Source organism: Tenrec ecaudatus, chromosome 1, assembly GCF_050624435.1.
Source record: "Tenrec ecaudatus isolate mTenEca1 chromosome 1, mTenEca1.hap1, whole genome shotgun sequence".
NCBI classification, from domain to species: domain Eukaryota; kingdom Metazoa; phylum Chordata; class Mammalia; order Afrosoricida; family Tenrecidae; genus Tenrec; species Tenrec ecaudatus.
In genome coordinates, this window is record NC_134530.1 from 57,437,214 (window position 1) to 57,455,156 (window position 17,943).

The 17,943-nt window shown below is 52.0% G+C and overlaps 1 protein-coding gene across 4 annotated transcripts in view; it reads right to left on the reverse strand.

The window, feature by feature from the left end:
• Positions 1–17,943, reverse strand: part of CSMD2 (CUB and Sushi multiple domains 2) — a 781,206-nt gene that overhangs the window by 499,793 nt on the left and 263,470 nt on the right. For all 4 annotated transcript variants that reach the window (XR_012785340.1, XM_075553739.1, XM_075553737.1 and 1 more), the window contains exon 5: positions 2,226–2,433. Coding sequence is in view for 3 of the 4 variants with exons in the window: in XM_075553739.1 (XP_075409854.1) it covers positions 2,226–2,433 (208 nt within the window). In the remaining variant the exon portion in view is untranslated. The remainder of the gene's footprint in view (positions 1–2,225; positions 2,434–17,943) is intronic.

The following is a 17,943-nucleotide window of genomic DNA, read 5'->3' on the forward strand; positions in this document are numbered from 1 at the left end:
GAGAAACAACCTTATGCATTTGTCAAAACCAAACAGGGAAAGGGAAGCCTAATGGAAACCATGGGCTTTGATGGAGAATCAAATCAATATCAATATCCATTCATCAATGGCAACTAGGGTACCCCTCTGACACAAGTCACGAATAAGAGCGGGACTAGTGTGTGTGTGTGGGGGGGTGTGGTGCGGTGCAGGGCAGGGTGGACAGGGAGACTCTCTGTATTTCCTGCCTCATTTCTCTGTAAACCCAAAACTGCTCTCTAAAGCAAGTCTATTAGAAAATAATTACAGATATATTAAGATCCTAATTTTGTCATATTAAAATATGTAAAAATAGCCAGCTAGCTTGATCTAAGCAAAGCAAAAAAAGCCAGAGGAGTGTATCCACATTTTAATAATCTTTCCCCCAACCTCTCTATACCCTTGTACATTCCCCATGTTTTCTATAACAAATACAGCGATTGCTCTGACCAGGAGGAAACAGAACCACACGCACATAGCACAGGTGTTTTACAGAGGCAAGGGGGTCATCAGGCTCAGACTGGAAGGTGGTGGGGTTCTGGTCCATCTTGATCTTCCACCCATCTTCCAGCCTCAAAAGCCCAGCCATTGCTCCTAGATTATCAACCTCCAAGGAGCCATCGAAGGAGAGGAGCTGGCCAGTGTTCCTCTCAACAATTACTGTCCAAGGCAGTAAATGATCAGGTCAAGTTCACGTGACATGCCTACGACACCTTGCTGTTCAGACACCTGGTCACTGCACCCAGAAACTTGAGTTTCTCTGATCATAAGAGCCTGTAATTGGGATAAAGTTCATTCCCCATATTGGTCCCCTTGAGTGGTCCCATTGGTTTCTACCATGAGCTTGTCCAAGTGTCTCATCCAATAAGCTCAATGAACCCTGGCTTCGTGGATGAGGTCTTTCTGGCATGCTCTACTGTGAGGCTGGATGCTCTGCCACGAGTAGTTCCAATTCTAAGAAGGGCGCTGCTGGTGGGCAGGTGTCAGTGGAGCTTCCAGACTAAGTCATACTAGGGGAGAAGGTCTGGGATCTGCTTCTGGAAATCAGGTAATGAAAATGCCACACATCCTAGAGTGGAAAGCACTGAAAATGCACACAGACGCGAGCGGACAATGATCGCGAGGATGATGCAGGATGGGGCGAAAGGTTGTTCTGCCAGAGCTGACTCAACAGTGACTAACAAACGACCACCATATGACCCAATGCAAAAAGCCATTCAATAAATGTACCCTATGCCCCTCCCATTGGTGTTCTTCCTCTCCCCACCTCGCCCAGTGCCCGCCCTTTTGGACTCTTGCAGCCGCCGGCCTGACCTCAGTGACACTGCTGCCTTTGCCTCCCCTGCAGCCAGCAGAGGCTACCAGGCAGATGTCCCATCCTCCTCTCAGCACACCTGGAAACATGCCCTCCTATTGGCTACTGGCGTGCTGATGGAGGTCACCATGGCTCCCTCATCCCAGCAACGCAACCCAACAGAGCACAAGGGGACATTCTAAAAGCCACACCACCACTGGCCAGGCTTGTCCCTAGAGCAGAAAACGGCCATGTCCTTTAGCCAGTCTCACCTAGGACATGCCTAGTGGTTGCATGTCTGGCGAACAGCAGGCAGCACAGGTAAGGTTCCAATCACCCATCTCCTCCTGAGGGCTCAGTAATGAGAGTCTCCACAGCAGGTGGACAACACTGTAGAAAAGCCCCCCCCCTTCTTAGCAAAGTCACCATGATAGGGAGGAGGTCCAATCTTCCCGTCACAATCCAAAACAGACTGCCTCTCCAGTGATTCAGGACCCTGGGAACCGGGGGATCAATCTCGTGATCGGTTCCATTCCCCGTGTTGAAGGCGATGACTATGTGTTCCAGAGATGGGACTATATTTCAGATCATTTCACGGAAGCCTGAGACCATTGCACATCCCGAGATCAGAACCTTTTTAGTCTTAACGCAAGTTACTCAACCACAGCCCATCATGAAATTCTTCAGCAAGGCCGTGCTTCAAATCAAAATACCTGTGAAAATGTACCTGGCTCTAACAGCCCGCAGCGCTCTCTCAGTAGGTTCAGATGAGAACACTCCAGCCTCGGGTGTGAGGCAGAGCCGCAGAGGCCCTTTGGCTGTGAGCTCAGGCAGTATGGAGACAGGGAGGATCCCTCTCAAGTCCTTGGAGACCAGGAGAGAGAGCCGGGAAGGGGTGAAGTGTGGCACTTACCAGAGGGAGGAGCCTTCAGTCCCTGTGACTTCCAGAAAATCATAACCGTCCTCCAGCTGAAAGTCATTAAAGACCAGGGCGATGGTGTCTCCCAGCTCCGCCAGGATGGTCCATGTGCAGTCGGCGTTGTTGTGGTACTCCGAGGGGAAGTGGGGGCTGGAGATGATGCCACTCTGGCCCCGCAGGGTCCCGCCACAGGCATCGTCCGCTGGGGAAACAGGGGAAAGACGCTCAGGTGAATAGTCCTGCTGCCAGGCCTGGGCACACACTCTGGCCTTCACCCATGGGAACTAGACTAGAGAGGATCCTGGAACAGACCCTCTGGGGCCAGATCTTGGTCTGAAGATAACACAGTCTAACAAGAACATTTTTTCTTCTCGGTGTCTTGGTTTTTAGGCCTGTTTCTGGGAGTATTGGAGATCCTAATTCAGAAAATTGCATTGGCTAGATCCCATCAGCCCTAGTTTCTTATATATGGGATCCATTATATCTTCAGCCATGAGATTATGCTATTTACAATTCTATTGTGCTAGTTTTAAATTTGTGAAGAGTTAAGACCCACATATTACAGGATAAGATTTAAAAAAAGACATATTTGGAAAAGAATGCTATATTAAGGCACTTCCAGGGGAAGCGTATATGAACCCATGGTGGCTAGTTGGTTACACACTGAGCTGCCAAACACAAGGCCAGTGGTTCAAACCCACCAGTCATTCTAGAGCCTCTAAAATATTTATAGGTTTGGAAACCCAAAGGGGCAGCTCTTCTCTGTCCAACAGGATTACCAAGAGGCTCAATTAAATGGCTTTTCTTTTGGGTCTGGGAGGCTGTGCAATATAGTACACACAGAGACTACAAGTCGGATCTGCAAAGCCAGAACACAGCCCGAGAAGAGTGGAACATGGAAAAGGAAACTGAAAGGCAGGAGGACACAGAGAGTGTCGAATATATAAGACTTCATAGCAATTTTTGTAAATATTTTGAAGATCTAAATTTTTCTTCTTCAAATTATGCAGTAAGCATTTTAAAACCAACTTTACAATATAGACATCAATGGATAATTCATGTTTAAAGGAGAGGTTGATGCCAAGTTTCTTATAAGACAAATTCTAACTTTTAGGAGTTTCTGTGTACAGGTGGAGAAGTTGTATCTACAGCAGTGAAGCTGCATTATGACAATGACTGGAACAGTCTAATTTTAATACAGGAGTTTGAACTCTGACCCGTTTTGAGCTTCAGAACATTTGCATCTCGACTGATTATGCCACACTCACTAGTAGTCAGTTGATTACAACTCATAGTAACACTCTAGGCCAGAGTGAAATTTCTGTGGGTCCTGAGGCTGTCCGTCTTGATGGGAGTGTGGTTGATGAGCTCAGATAGCTGGCTTGGTGGTTAGTAGTCAAACACGTAACCCATGACACCATGAGGGCTCCTGGTGTATTGTACAGAAGCTCTTACTTCTGCCCCCCCCCCTTTGAAAATAACAAAATGGAACTGCCTGTTATCCAATTCCTAAGAAAAGTGAAGTGATATTTGGGAAAATTCCAAGTTCATGTACTTTGCACTGTTCAAGATTAGATCTTTGGATCCAAGGACACCATATCACTTGACCTAAATATTTAGTGCAACACAGACTACTTGAATTAAAGCCAGCATCCGCTTCCTCGAGCTCAGACTAGCTAGCACTGTGTTAAAATATCCTGAATGTTTTATGGGCAAGCAGAATGAAGAGCATTGTATGACATGTGCTGGATCTCAAAAGCCAGAGCTGATAGGAGGAAACTGGTACCATGTTTTGAATCAGCAGGTCAAGTAAACCCACAGAGAAGTCTAACATGTGAGCCACTAACGTGTGTGTCAGACAGTGTCACCATGTTGAACACCTACCGAATCCCTGGGTGTTGCACTTAGGCAACACAGTTGGTGCCAACCAAAGGGTGGAGTTTCAAGTCCACCCAGAGGGCCTCGGAAGAAAGTCCTGATGAACTATATCCAAGAAAAACCAGCCCCTGAAAGCTCTATGGAGCACAGCTCCACTCTGGCATGCATCGGGTTGCAGGAGTGAGAGTTAGCTCAACCGCAAAAGTGGTTTTTGTTAGATTGTTCCATTGACTTACCACGTGCCAAGCCCTGTTGGGAGAACTTGAGATAATACTGTGAACAGATGAGGAAAAGCGGCGAAGGGGAGGTTAAGTGACCGGAGCTAGGTCAGGAAGCTAACGAGTGGCAGAGCTGGGGTTAGAGCTCTGCCCCAGATGGAAGGAGAACTCAGCTGGCACCTTTATTGCCACTGTCACGACGACAGTGAACGGGCACTTCCTGCCCACAAGATCTTTCTAAACCTCAGACGTGCTTAAGCACCAAGCCAATGCAATTCCCTGGGCAAAACCCACAGGGCATTCCCAGAGCCGACCACTGCACTCCTTCCTCCTGCCCACTGTCCTACACCTGAGAAACTCTAATGCTATATGTCGTGGGCCCACCCGTCTTGGGTGCACACTGCACCCTCTGCCAAGGGTGCCCTTTATCCATCGGCACCCATCTCATGTGTCAAGACTCAACTCCAAAGCCATTGTCTTAGTCAGGTTGGATTCCCCCTAGTTCTCTCCCCTACATTCTGGCAGCAGTCTGTCTGTCCCTCTTCACTCCTGGTCCTTAGTGGCACGTTGGAGCATGCTGCACACACGCCTGTCTTCCTGCTCCAGGCTCTGAGTTCCACAGCACAGGAAAGCCCAAGGGCAGGGACCATGGTTTTCATGTCCCACAGCCCAGCCTCGAACAGACTTGCTGCTACACACAGCCTAAGCCCCAGTTGACATTTGACATTGAGGGGGAAAGAGGAAAGAGGAAAGAAAGAAAAGAAAAGAAAAGAAAGAAAGAAAGAAAGAAAGAAAGAAAGAAAGAAAGAAAGAAGAAAGAAAGAAAGAAAGAAAGAAAGAAAGAAAGAAATGCTCTTGCATGAACCAGTTAGAAGCACTAGCTTTGAAATTCTCAAATGGTGGACCTCAGTGGGAAGCCTCTCCTGCTACTGACGAACTGGGTGACCTAGGGGAAGCTATCTGAGCTTTCTAAGCTCACCCTTCGGAAGTCTCTGGTCAAGGGAGTCCTGATTGTAAGAGGGTTACTCGCTGGGCTGCCAAGTGAAAGGCTGACAGCAGAACACCCACCCCGCTGGCTCTTCGGGGTAAGAGTTGGCAGTCTGTTTCCTTAAAGATGCCAGCCGTGAAGACCCATGGGGGCGACTCTACTGTGTCACAGGAGGTCACTTGCTACCAGGCAGAGTCAACGTGGTGGCACCGGCAACAATGATCATGACAATTGTAACAATAATTATAGTAAATGAGAGCTGTAAACCACACTTCAGTAGTCTGCCCATTTCATTTCCTCCTGCGTACAACCCCCCAAGAAGCATCACCCCATTTTACAGGAGAGAAAACCGGGCAGGAGAGATTCAGGCAGCCACCTGCCTAAGGGAACATAGCTCACGGTGAGGAGAAGACCTGGCATTCCAAGCCCAACAGCCTGGTTCTAGGTTCTATGCTTGGACCCAGTACACGCTTCTGCCTCCCAGGAGTACAATTTGCATCGCGCTGCGTGGGTCGGTCAGTTTGGGAAGGCTGTGCAGAGGAGGCGCCATCAAGGCTGGGCTGTGCAGGATGGGTGGGAGTTCGCTAGCTCGAGAAGAGAGGAAGGGCACAGAGAGCGGTCCGCCCGTCGCAAGCAAAGAGGAGTGCGAGTGAATGGCGTGTGTGGGACAAATGGCGCGCTGTAACGGAAGCAACCAGAATGGGCACAGAGGAAACGGGGACGGAGACCCCCAGAGGAGAGAAGAAAGCAGCCAACAAGATTTGGAAACAGCAGCGTATTGGAAAGACGATGGGTTCTAGCATCAAAAAGGCCTAGATTTGAATTCAGGTCTTACAACTTCCCATCCGCCTGGCTGGGACGAAGTTACTTCTCTAAGCCCGTTTCCGTCCCTGTAAACTGATGCGTTGGGATAACTCAGCCATTTAATTCCTGCGGTGGCTCCTAGCAGCAACGAAGCCCAGTGAAGGCGAAGTTCTCCTTTCTCTTCCATTTCATCTTGTTTATTTTCCTTTGTGACCCTTTCTGGTCATTCCTCTTGGTTTGTTTTCCTCTCCCACCCTGCCTGTTTCCCTCCCTGTCCCTCTCCACTCCCCCCACCTAGGCCTGCCACCGCCTTCAAAGTCTGCTTTGTTTGCCCGTGAAACCCATCTTTCCTTATTTCCTCTCTCTAATAAGGTGTCATGAAGTATAGAGCTCCACGAGATGGAGCAACTTTGCTGAGCACAAAATCTTCCAAACCTGTCCGTGCCGAGAGGTGTTAGATAGTTTCATTATTGCTTTTTAGAGATGCATAATATTTCATTGTGTGTCGGTACCCGAATTCATCTATCCATTCATCCACAGACAGACAGGCTTTTGGCTGCTCCCGTCTCTGCGATCAGAGGAAGCACGACAGTAAACATGGGTGCGCGCATGTCCCTCCACTGCCTCCCGCAGATGAAAGGTCGTGAAGGAATGTGACTAAAACTGGCATCCGGCAAAGATCACTCTGGCGGAGGCACAAAGGAGGTCGGAGTCAAGGGAAGCAGGAAGGATGCTCTGGGTACAATCTGCAGTCACCAAGTCCAGGTGAGCCAGACCAGGACCAAGCTAAGGCTGTGGGGAGTGAGGGGTGGGGGGCTTGTGAGATATTTAGGACATAAAATCTATAGGGTTGACACTTGGGAGGGATAATTCCATGTTGGGGGGCATAGGCCTTTGGTTGGATGAAAAGTTTCATTTATTGAGATAGGTAACCCACGAGAGGTGCTCCTGGTGAATGGAGGGCAACCAGGAGCTGTGTTTGTGGGTTACCAGAGCTGGGTGTGTCTGTGGAACATCCAAGTGGAGAGATCATGTTGGCAGCTGGATTTCCAGGAGCGATCCGAGCTGGAGCTAATGCTGAACTTACTTAAGAGCCCTGAATTCTTCTTGCTAATGTCATCCTGCAGAGTCAACGTCTATTTCAAGAGAAGGACGAAGCTACTTCTGAATGCCAACCTCTATGGGCATCTCTGCAGGCACAGAGATGGAAGGGCTTCCTTCACCCAGGTAGGTACTCATGAGGGTTTCCGTCCCACACCCACCGAATGCCAAGTGCTAGGCTGGCATCAAGGCCATGAAATGGAAGCTTGATTCCTCTCTGCCTTCAAGCGCTCCTCAGAGAGGTCGGGGGGGCGGACCAGCAACCACAACCTGGGGAGGTGGTCCGGGATGCAGAGACAGTGCACAGGCAGTTAGGGAACGCTTCGGCGAGGTGCCATCCGCCACTGACACGAACTGAGTACTTGCTTTGTGCCAGGAATGGCTCTAGTGCAGGAGGCTCAGCTGTGACTCAAGCAAAACTGTCTGCCCTCACGGAGCCGTCATGGAGCTGTCATGGAGCCGTCACAGAGCCGTCATGGAGCCGTCATGGAGCTGTCATGGAGCCATCATGGAGCCATCATGGAGCCGTCATGGAGCCATCATGGAGCTGTCATGGAGCCGTCATGCTCTTTGAGAGAGGACAGACGAGTCGAGGTTAACTCGTGAATGCTCTGGTATGTCAGCTGGCCCTACTATGGTGGCTTATGTGTTGCTGGGAGCAATGCCACAGGGACTTCTAATACCAGCAGGGTCAGCCGTGGTGAACCGGATTCTGCAGAGCATCCAGATTGAGAAAGGCTATGAAGAGAGACTTGGAGGTCTGCTTCTGAAAATTAGCCAATAAAACCCCTACGGATCCCAACGGAATATTGTCCTACACAGTGCTGGAAGACAGCGTGAGCCCCCTTGGGAGAAGGCATTCAAACGACACAGGGGCTGCCACCATTGTCCTGAACAGAGCAGTGACCAGGAAGGCAGAGCAGGGCCAGGCAACGTGCTGTCGTGGATGCAGTCACCATGAACCGGCAAGGACCACTCCACAACTCACAAGCCGGCCCGCGTCGTGGTGGGTGGTGTGGAAGGGCAGTGCGGCCCCTGTGCGGTGGGTGTTGAAATGTCAGAAAGGGTGGTAGGGAAGGCCTCACTGTGGAGAGCTGAGCAAGGACCTGGGGAGGTGAGGAGGGAACTACACACATACCTGGAAAAAGTGCATTCTGGGGCGATGGAAGAAGTGCATTCTGGGGCGGTGGAAGAAGTGCATTCTGGGGCGGTGGAAGAAGTGCATTCTGGGGCGGTGGAAGAAGTGCATTCTGGGGTGATGGAAGAAGTGCATTCTGGGGCGGTGGAAGAAGTGCATTCTGGGGTGATGGAAGAAGTGCATTCTGGGGCGGTGGAGTGGCTAACGCAGAGGAGAGGTACAAGGGCCTGTGGTGAGTGAGAAATGGAGAAATGTTGATGGGCCTGGCACTCTCCCTGGGGTGGGTGGGGGTGTGAAGCAAGCTCCCTGGATGGCACAGGTGGCGTGCACTCCATTACCGATCTAAGAGTTGATGGTTCAAACCCAGCAGTGACTGTTGGAGAGAAAAGTCAGGTGATCACCTTCCGTAAAGATTGCAGCTTAGAGAACTCAACGGCGCCATTCTACTCTATGCCACATGAGGTCGCCCTGAGTGTGAACCAACTGAATATTTGTTGTTTGGAGAAAAGAGGGGTAAGGAGCCAATGGTGGGGGCTGAGTCAAGGAGGGGTATGCGGTGAACTAAGGGGTGAGCTGACAGGACCCCATGTGGAAGGACATCTTACTTGGCATAGTAGAGCATCAGTGAAAGGGAGGCAGAGCGTCAACGAGATGGACAGACACAGGGCTGCAACAATGGACTCAAACATAACAGTTGTCAGGACTGCTGTGTGTAAGGTCTCTCTCTACGCGATACAACAGGCACGCAGCACCAACCACCACTACCACCGCCACCATCAGAGCTCCCTGTTTTCATCACAGAGTGGGGGGGTGGGTAAGGGTAGCTTTGGGGGCCTTGTAGACAGGACTGCCATAGCCCTGGAGAGAGATGGGCCAGGGGAGGTGGAGTCCAAGTCTTGCTGGGCATTGAAAGCTGGGCCGACAGCAGCCTGCAAGGAGGACAGACTTCCTGGTGGACCGTGTCCTGGGCGGTTTCCCTGGCAGAGAAAAGCAAGAGCAACATGGCTGTCTTTGGGGAGGGGGGTATCTGTTTGGGGGCTTGAAAGTCGCTCAGGATTGTCTTTAGTGTCAAGGGGAAGACCTACAATGCCATAGTTCATGGTCGGGAGTCAGGAGTGGCCCGTGGAAGCCTTGAACGCCAGAAAGAAGCTGAAATTCTAACCCCTTTCCCCCTCTCCTCTCCACCCCCACCCCTGCCACCCGGGTGGGGAGCAGGGTGGGGGAGGGAATGTGTGGGGATTTGCTGTGCTTGGCTGTTCATTGTTCGTATCAAGTTGCACGGTAGTTCCACCCTGGGTGTCGGCCTAGCAGGAGGTGATGAAGTGTGGCATGTGATGTGAGGCTGGTCTGCATTCTGCTATAAATAATGGCATAAATAATGGTCTGCATTCTGGTATAAATAATGGCAGCGTCAACGTTGCCAGGGAGATGAGGTACAGGAGCCAGTCAGCAAGCCGGAGATCTGTCACTCTCAGTTTCCAGCAAGCCCTGGGATTTCTGGTCCCCCCGAGTCCTGCCAGTGGCCCGGGGTGTACCCCATGGCCTCAGTGGCTCGGTTTCAACTGCACTGGACCTAGGGGAAGCGTGGTGAAAGAAGAAGCACTTAGCCTAACCCTTGACAAGGAGCAGAAACACCGAGCAGGGCTCAGGCAGGGGAAAGAGCGGTCAGGGTAGAGATCTGGATGACGTGATGGGCATGAGGAGGGGCCGGCTGGCCCCAGAAAGCACGAGAGAAGTTAAAGCACTCCAAACGATGCCATCCAGGCAAATCCGACTCACAGCGACCACACAGGGCTGAGGAGAACTGCCCTGTGGGTTTCCGAGACTGTGAATATTTACAGGAGCAGCCAGCCTTCTGGCTCCTGTGTAAAGAGGTGTTGGCTTCAAACAGCTGACCCTGCAGTTAGCCGTCCACTGCGTAAGCCACTAAGCCAGCAGTTCTCAGCCTTCCTCAGGTCGCGCCCCTTTCATGCAGTTCCTCATGCTGTGGTGACCCCCCAACCATGAACTTATTTTAGTTGTTACTTCATCACTGTCATTTTGCTACCGTGATGAATCGGGTGACCCCTGTGAAAGGGTCGTTCTAGCCCCAAAGGTTGAACCCACAGGTTGAGCACTGCTGCACGAGGCCGTCAGGGCTCTGATGGCACGAGTTAAGGAAGTCAAAATGCAAAGAGAAAGTGGTGATTAGCCATGAAAGGCCTAACGGTCTTGCTAAGAGGCCTGGGCTTTAGTTCTAATGGTGAGAGAGAGAGAGAGAGAGAGAGAGAGAGAGAGAGAGAGAGAGAGAGAGAGAGAGAGAGAGAGAGAAGGCATGTGCTGGGGCACGTCAGGGGCAATGTTCTCTTTGAGAAGGTTGTTTAGAGCGTAGAGTGAACACCCAGATGTACTCTAGAACCATGCCTCCGGACAAGGACCAGAGGGCAGGTGGAGACGCGAGACGGGGAGGTCGGCGAAAGATGGCTACAATAGCCTACAAGGAAGCCAGGCACCCTGGTGATGGCCAGGGTAAATGTGGGACTGCTGACCAGTGGCCACTGCACAGGAGAACGATGAAGGCTGCTGCCAAGCTCAGACCCCCCGGGGCAGGTCTCCCCTGCTCTTCAGGGTGGCTGTAGGTGGCATCCACACGCTGGCAGTGATGGCTGACCCTGAAGCCAGGCAGCAGCGTTGGAAGGAAGAGCATGGAGGGGTGCAGAGCGGGGTGAGGGGAGACCAGAGGACGGCGGCGTCGTCTCATGGAGCATGGGCAGGGAAGGAGAGCTGGGAGAGCAGGACCAACAGAGAAGGGGCAGGACCAGCTGGAACCAGACAAAGGACTCTAAAGGAAGAACAATGCCCCCCATGCTGAGGGGGGTCCCCAATGCTCAGGATTGTACTCTGTCCCTCCAAATATGTGTCAGCGTCCTAACCCCTCCCCCTGTGGGTGTAATAATCTCTTTGGGCAATGGGGCTCTCTGTTATGTTAATGAGCCCATTATCAGTGCAGGGACTGTCCAAAGCCTAATCACTCCGAGTTCCAAAACGAGGAGATTAGACACAGGAGTAAGCACAAATGGACGAAGATAAATGCCAAGTGAAGGTCACCAGGGAGCCCAGGAATGCTGCCGCGAAGACAGAAGCTGGAAGAAGCAAAGAGCAAGAGAGACGGGTTCGCGGGGAAAGACACTGTGCTTGGGAAAACAAACGGGGCCGTGAGAAGGAGCCGGGCTCCAGCCACGATGGAGTGGCCTAGAGGCTGCATCCAGGGCCTCGAACATAAGAACCACCGGGCGGTGTGTCCTTCATCTATACCTGGAATCACAATGCGCCGGAAGCCCCTGGATGACACCTAACAACCATGACAACCACAACGAAAGACCGCGGGCCCCTGAGAAGGCAGCAGGCCACGGGCCAGTTGCTCCAGACAGAAGGCTGCAGGAGGAGATCAGGAGTCAGCAGGATGCAGAAGGGAGCTGGTTTCCAGGAGGGGAGAAAGTCCACGGATAGAAACAGAGGAGCCAGGGAGAAGGCTGAGGATGAGCGCTGGGAACAGGGGCCTCCGGTGGACCGGGGAGCCCGAGAGCAGCTGCCCGGCATGGGAGGGCGTGGCTTTGGAAGCACTGAGGCTCTGTTGACCACATAAGGGAAGCAGACTCTGAGCGGATAAGATGGAGAGCAGGCACCAGCCACTCTGTAGAGAAGGCTCTACCAGGCCCTTGGTCTACACTGGCTGGTTTAATCTGCCTTGACCAGGTAAGTGGACAACGGTCCACTGTGGAACGCTAGGGGAAAAGCAGGTCTTGGAGAAATGTGAAGGGAGTTGGCCTTCTGCCAAATTCCTGTCTCAGGAACCCGGCTGGATGCATACCCTAAACTTTCATCCCATTCCACCTGACCAGCCTTGCCCTGGGGTCTTCCTCCCTCACCCTCATCCCCCGGCCAATCACCACAACCTGCCAGTCCTCCCCGGGGCCCTTCTTCACACAGTGATATCAGAAGCACACACTAGGTTAGGCCACTCCCCTGTGTGACCACTTCCACTCAGAAGAAACGAAGCTCTCATGCTTGCCAGGGACCTCACCGGGCCTCACCCACATCGCTCTCTCCCTCCCCACTCCCCGGAACTACTCTGGCCACTTGGGGCCCTTCCACGCATCAAGTGTCTTCTGCTTGAAGACCTTGGAAAATGCTGCTTCCTCTTTCTAGAACCTTCTTCTCTACCTCCTTAGCCTTCAGGCCCCAGTCTAGGCTTTGTTGCAGTGGTTCTCAACCTGCCTGGTGCAGCGACCCTTTCATACAGTTCCTCAGGTTGTGGTGACACCCCTCCCCCGCCCCCGCAACCATAAAAAATTATTTTCGTTGCTACTTCATCACTGTCAGTTTGCTTCTGTGATGAATCAGGTGACCCTTATGAAAGGGTCGCTTGACCTCCAAGGGCATTGCAACCCACAGGTTGAGAACCGCTGCTTTGTTGCTTCAGGGGCTTTCCCAGAAACAGAATGTGCCTTGCTATCCATCGTGCATTTTACTCTCCCTGTTTGATACTTAGCACCATCTTCATTCATCAAAGATGTCATTACTGACTCAATGTTTAGACAGGAAACTCCACGAGGGCCCCATCTACTCTGTCCCCAGCCTCTCTGGCACATTCCCGAGTTCACCTCAGGCACTCATTCAACATCTGCTGAACAAGTAATCAAACCAGGAGGCTGAGTGCAGAGCAGTACAGTAGCTTTTCCAAGGTCACATAGTCAATGTCAGGGTCAGTGTTCCAGTTGTGTCTCTTCGACACCGGGATTCTGGTCTCCTCTTCTATCACCTCACATCTCCCTGCTGGCTGGGGCGCTGAGCAGGCTCTCCAGCTTGAATCAGTGAGTTCAGGGTAGGTGGGTCCTTCGGGAGGGCTGAAGTGCCTTCTGGCCAGAGCTGCAGGGAGGTGGGATGTGGTCTCCTCTGAGGATGGCCCTCAGGCCACCGTAGCCTCTTCCTTGCCTCCTCTGGCCACCCTGCTCTTCCACTATCCTGTTTTGATCGAAGATGCAGTAAAAACTGTTTGGAGATTTTTTTCACACTTTAAATAAGGCATCATATTTCACGGTTACAACTTTGAAGTCATAAGATATAACCTTCAGCTGACACTGCAGTCCTAAAATATGGATTTACACTCACACCTTCTCCGGCAATGTGCATTTGAAGGCATGTACATTCCAAGGTGCAGGTGTGTTATGCTGATAGTTGGCTTACCAACTTTATGACTTTATTTATGATCGACTTTAAGCACTACTGAAATTCCTTCAATTAACTATAATTTTAAAGAACTGCCTCTCAGGCCCCTGTTAACAGCCTATGCCAGACCCTGCCTCCTCACAGACCAAACCCAGTGCACAATTGTGGGTGCTTGGTACCTTTAGGGTGCTCAGCATTGGGTCCCCAACACCATCCCATCTCCCGAGAAATGAAATTCCCAATTGACCTTAGAAGAGAGGCCGGCATCTTACATATCAAGGGCAAGACAAGAGTTAGGACGTGAGTTCCCAAATTATGCGATGCCCACCTTTTCCAGAACCATGGGATTCATCTCTGCACTGGGACCTCAATTTAACCTGCTCAAGCTTGCCATGCCTTTCCTGAGGGGATTGCTCTCTGCCCCTTCATCCTTGGCTTTGGAAGGCATGCGTGTGGGGTGGGGGTCAGGGGGCATGGCGCTAGGGGGGGGGGCAATTGGTTAAGATGCTTGACTGGTAACTTTTTAAGGAGCTTGAAGGCTTGATTTCACCCAGGAGGACCTTGAAACAAAGACCCGATAACCTCCTTCCAAAATATCTGCCCCTGAAAACAGTTCTACTCTGACTAGAGCTGGAACCCATTTGGGCTGGAATGGACTCGGCGACAATGGCTTTATTTCTGTATTTGAGCCTTCGGCTTTTTCAAGATGCTTACTTCCCAAAACACAAACTGGCCCGAGAACCTTGCCACTGCCCCTGTCCTGAGATTCCTTCCATAGGTTCTGCTATCCAAGGTAACGCTCCAAGGAGATGCATGCAGACAGGTGGTAGTCAATTCGATAGTTACTCGGTGTTGCACTTGGACTAGGCATCAGGCCTTGTACCGAAAGCTTAGCTGGCCAGCAGCTGGAGGAAGAAAGCGATCTTCTTATACAGATGAGGAAACAGAGGCTGGACAAGTCTCTAAAACTTGCACGTGTTTTAATGTCTGACCCAGGACCACAGCTAACCCCATTTTCCTGCCTCCCTCACCTCAGTGGCTGTCATGCAGCTCCTAACCGGGGGCAGACACAGCTCCAGGAAGCACCAGGCCCCTGAGAAGGGACTCCTGGACGTGAAGAGCCCCTCCCCCCCGCCCCTTGTTCCCAGTATCCTCAGTCTGAAGGGCCTGCAGCAGAGACTTGGTGCTGCTTCCAAAGGGTGGACCCAGCTACCCCGAGGAGCTCGGTCTTGGGTTTAGCTCTCTTTGGCAGGGACTAAAAGTGGTTCCTGGAAGCCCTCCCCCCCAACTGCCCTAAACAAGCATCTCTGCACAAAATGACCTCAGGCGCTTCCCAGGCTGGCCTCCCTCCTAAAGAGCTCAAGCACACAAGTGAAAGAGAAAGGCTGAGGGGAGCCCCAGAGTCTGGCAGCCCCTGTTTGAAGAACCCCTTCCTGAGTGTGTATGGGGGGACGGAGGTGGGGTGGGGTATGTGGGGAGCAGGGCTGTACTTCCAAGGGCCCAGCTCACAGATCCTTGGCCTCCAGGTTGCAGGCCCTCCATAAGTCACAGGGGCTCACCAGTCTCCCTGTCAGGATCCGGGGACCACAGCCCCCGCCTGGGGTCCATGCTGCTATGTAAGGTCATGGCTGGGAGGCAGCGGGGTCTAGAACTGAATCCTGGCTCCGACCCCTTCTAGCTGTGTCCTCACAGCACCGTAAGTAAGTACCGCAGCCTCTCAGGGCTTCACTTATGGAAAGAGAGAATCCTAGGGCCAATGTGGAGGTTTTGAGACAGGACAGGGTCTAGCAGCAGGCTGCTGCTGTGCTTCGCTGCTCTTGAGCCGGTCCCCGGCTCCCAACAACCCCATTCGCAATTGAACTCCATGCTGCCTGGCCCTGCACCATCCCTGCGGCCAGTGAGCGGCGAGACAGCCGTGTTATCGGGGATTTTCACTGACTAGTTTTCAGATCTTCCTAGTTTTTCTTAGCTGAAACCCATTCAGTTTCATGACAGCATATAAGCCTCCCCCGACAGGTTCACTGGCAGGGAATGGAACCTGGGTCTCCTACATGGCAGGCTAGAAGTCTACCACTGAATCTCTGATGACTCGGGCACGTAGTTCAAATTGCTTTAAGAAGCCATCCAGCGGAGTCCAGCAGAACTGTGCTTCGCAGGGTTTCCCAGGGCTGGCTTTGAGATTGCCCTTCCTTAGCCTACCCACTGTGATCTGTCAACTGACTGGGCACCCCTGGAGGACAGAGGAGAGATGCCCCCTAGGGTTCCCGAAGCTGTAAATCTTCTGGAGAGCAGATGGTCACATCTTCTTTTAGGGGAGCATCGAGGGAGATTGCATCACTGGGCTTGCAGTTAGGAACCCACACGTAACACAAGGCACCATCAGCCTTCTTTAGGGCACCGCTTACCCTCCCCCCACTTGAGCTTCCCCATCTCGGTCAGTGACAGCCCGACCCACCCAGCACTCCAGAGGGAGCCTAGCTCATTCCATCAGCACCACCCCCTTCTCTATTGGCAAGGCCCTCAAACCACAGCTCTTCCCGACCCCTGTCCTTCCCAGCTCTGCCATGAAGCCTCCTCTCCAGCCTCGATGCCTGGAATGGCCTCCCGAATGGACTGTCTGCCGGGTCCCCTGTCCAGCGACAGTCTTCTTGTCCTTCTAGCATCTGGAGTCATCTTTCTAGACCCCTAGGTCTGATGACACCGCTTCTGCTCATAACTCACCTATGGCTCCCTCCTGAACTTAGAGGTCACATCTCCCTCTCCCCTGCCCTCTGCTCCTGCCCCTCACTCACCTGGGCCTGCTTCCTAACCCTTGTTCCTGCTTCAAGACCTTGCCAGGAATGCCCTTCCTGGGTCCTCCTCTACCAGATTCCTCTTGTCACTCAGAGCTACATTCAAATGCGTCTCCTGACGCCCCAGTCAGGGGCAGCCTTCCTAGTCACTGCCCTTGTCCCTAGATGTCCTCAAGTCCACTGATAGCAACCCGCTGTCCAACAGAATGCAGTACTACCTGCGCCTGTGCCAGCCTCATGACCGCTCTTATGTCTGAGCCCATTGTTGCAGCGACTGTGTGGACCCGTCTTGTCAGGGGCCGTTCTCCTTTCCACTGCCCCTCTACTTTACCAGGCAGGATGTTTTTTCTAGGGCTGGTTTCTCCTGACCATGTACCCAAAGTATGTGAGACCAAGTCTCACCATCCTGGCCTCTACAGAGCACTCTGGCTGTACTTCTTCCAGGACAGAATTGTCTGTATTTTGGGGCGTCCGTGCCACTGTCAGGGTTCTTTGTTAGCACCATACCTCATTTACATAGATTCTTCTTCGGCCTTCCTTATTCAATGCCCAACTGTCACATGCCTAAGAGGAGACTGAAAATCCCATGGCTCGGGACAGGGGCACCTTCGTCCTCAAAGTTACAACTTTGATTTTCAAGATTTTAAAGTGCTCTTGTGCAAAAGATGGACCTAACACAATGTAGCATTTGATCTCTTGATGGCTGCTTCCAGGAGCATTGATTATGGATTTAAGCAAGATGAAAGAAATCCTTGACAACATCCATCTCTTCTCTATTCACCAGGGTGTGATCTATCGGTCCAGCTGTCAGGAGTTTGTTTTCTTTACACTACATTGGAAGCCATCCTGCAGGCTGCCGTCCTTGAGCTGCGCCACCAAGTGCTTAGTCCTCCTCCCTTTCAGCAACGCCAAGTTACTCAGAAAAACCAAAAACCAAACCAAAACAAAACCCAGTCAATCAGACAGACAGACAAACAAACAAAAACTCACTGCCAGCAAGTCGACTCAACTCGCGGTGATCCTATAGGGCAGAGTAGAACTGCCTCTGTGGGTTTCTGTACTGTCAGTTTTGCGCAAGTGGAAAGTCTCATGTAGCTCCCTAGGGTCCTCTGGATGACAGCTAGCTGCCCAACGTGTAGCCCACGGGCTCCCCAGACTACTCCTGAGGCTCCACCATACTGTACCTATGCCAGCTAGAAATGCCATCTGCTTGGGCTGTGTCGATTCTGCTTCCCACGGTTAGACAATCAGCTTCCGGGGTCAGGGGGTTGGATCTGACCTGATGAGCCCCGGGAGGCTCTGTTCCTAGAACAAGCTCCGCTCCATAATGGGGCGCCATAAATAATCACTGGATCGGACTGGCTGGCAGGCGCACAGTGGGCACACAGGAGAAAATTGCTGGGTCGGCAGCCAACGCTGCAAGGCTGCTAGGTTTATCTTCAGTTAGAAATCCAGAGAGGTTCTGCAACACGTTGGCAGTCACACAGCGATGAGCCGGCACATCGGATTGGACTTCAGGTTCTTTTTCTCTGTCCACTACCACTGCTTTGGTTTCACAGACTGTAGTTGCCAGATCAGGTGACCT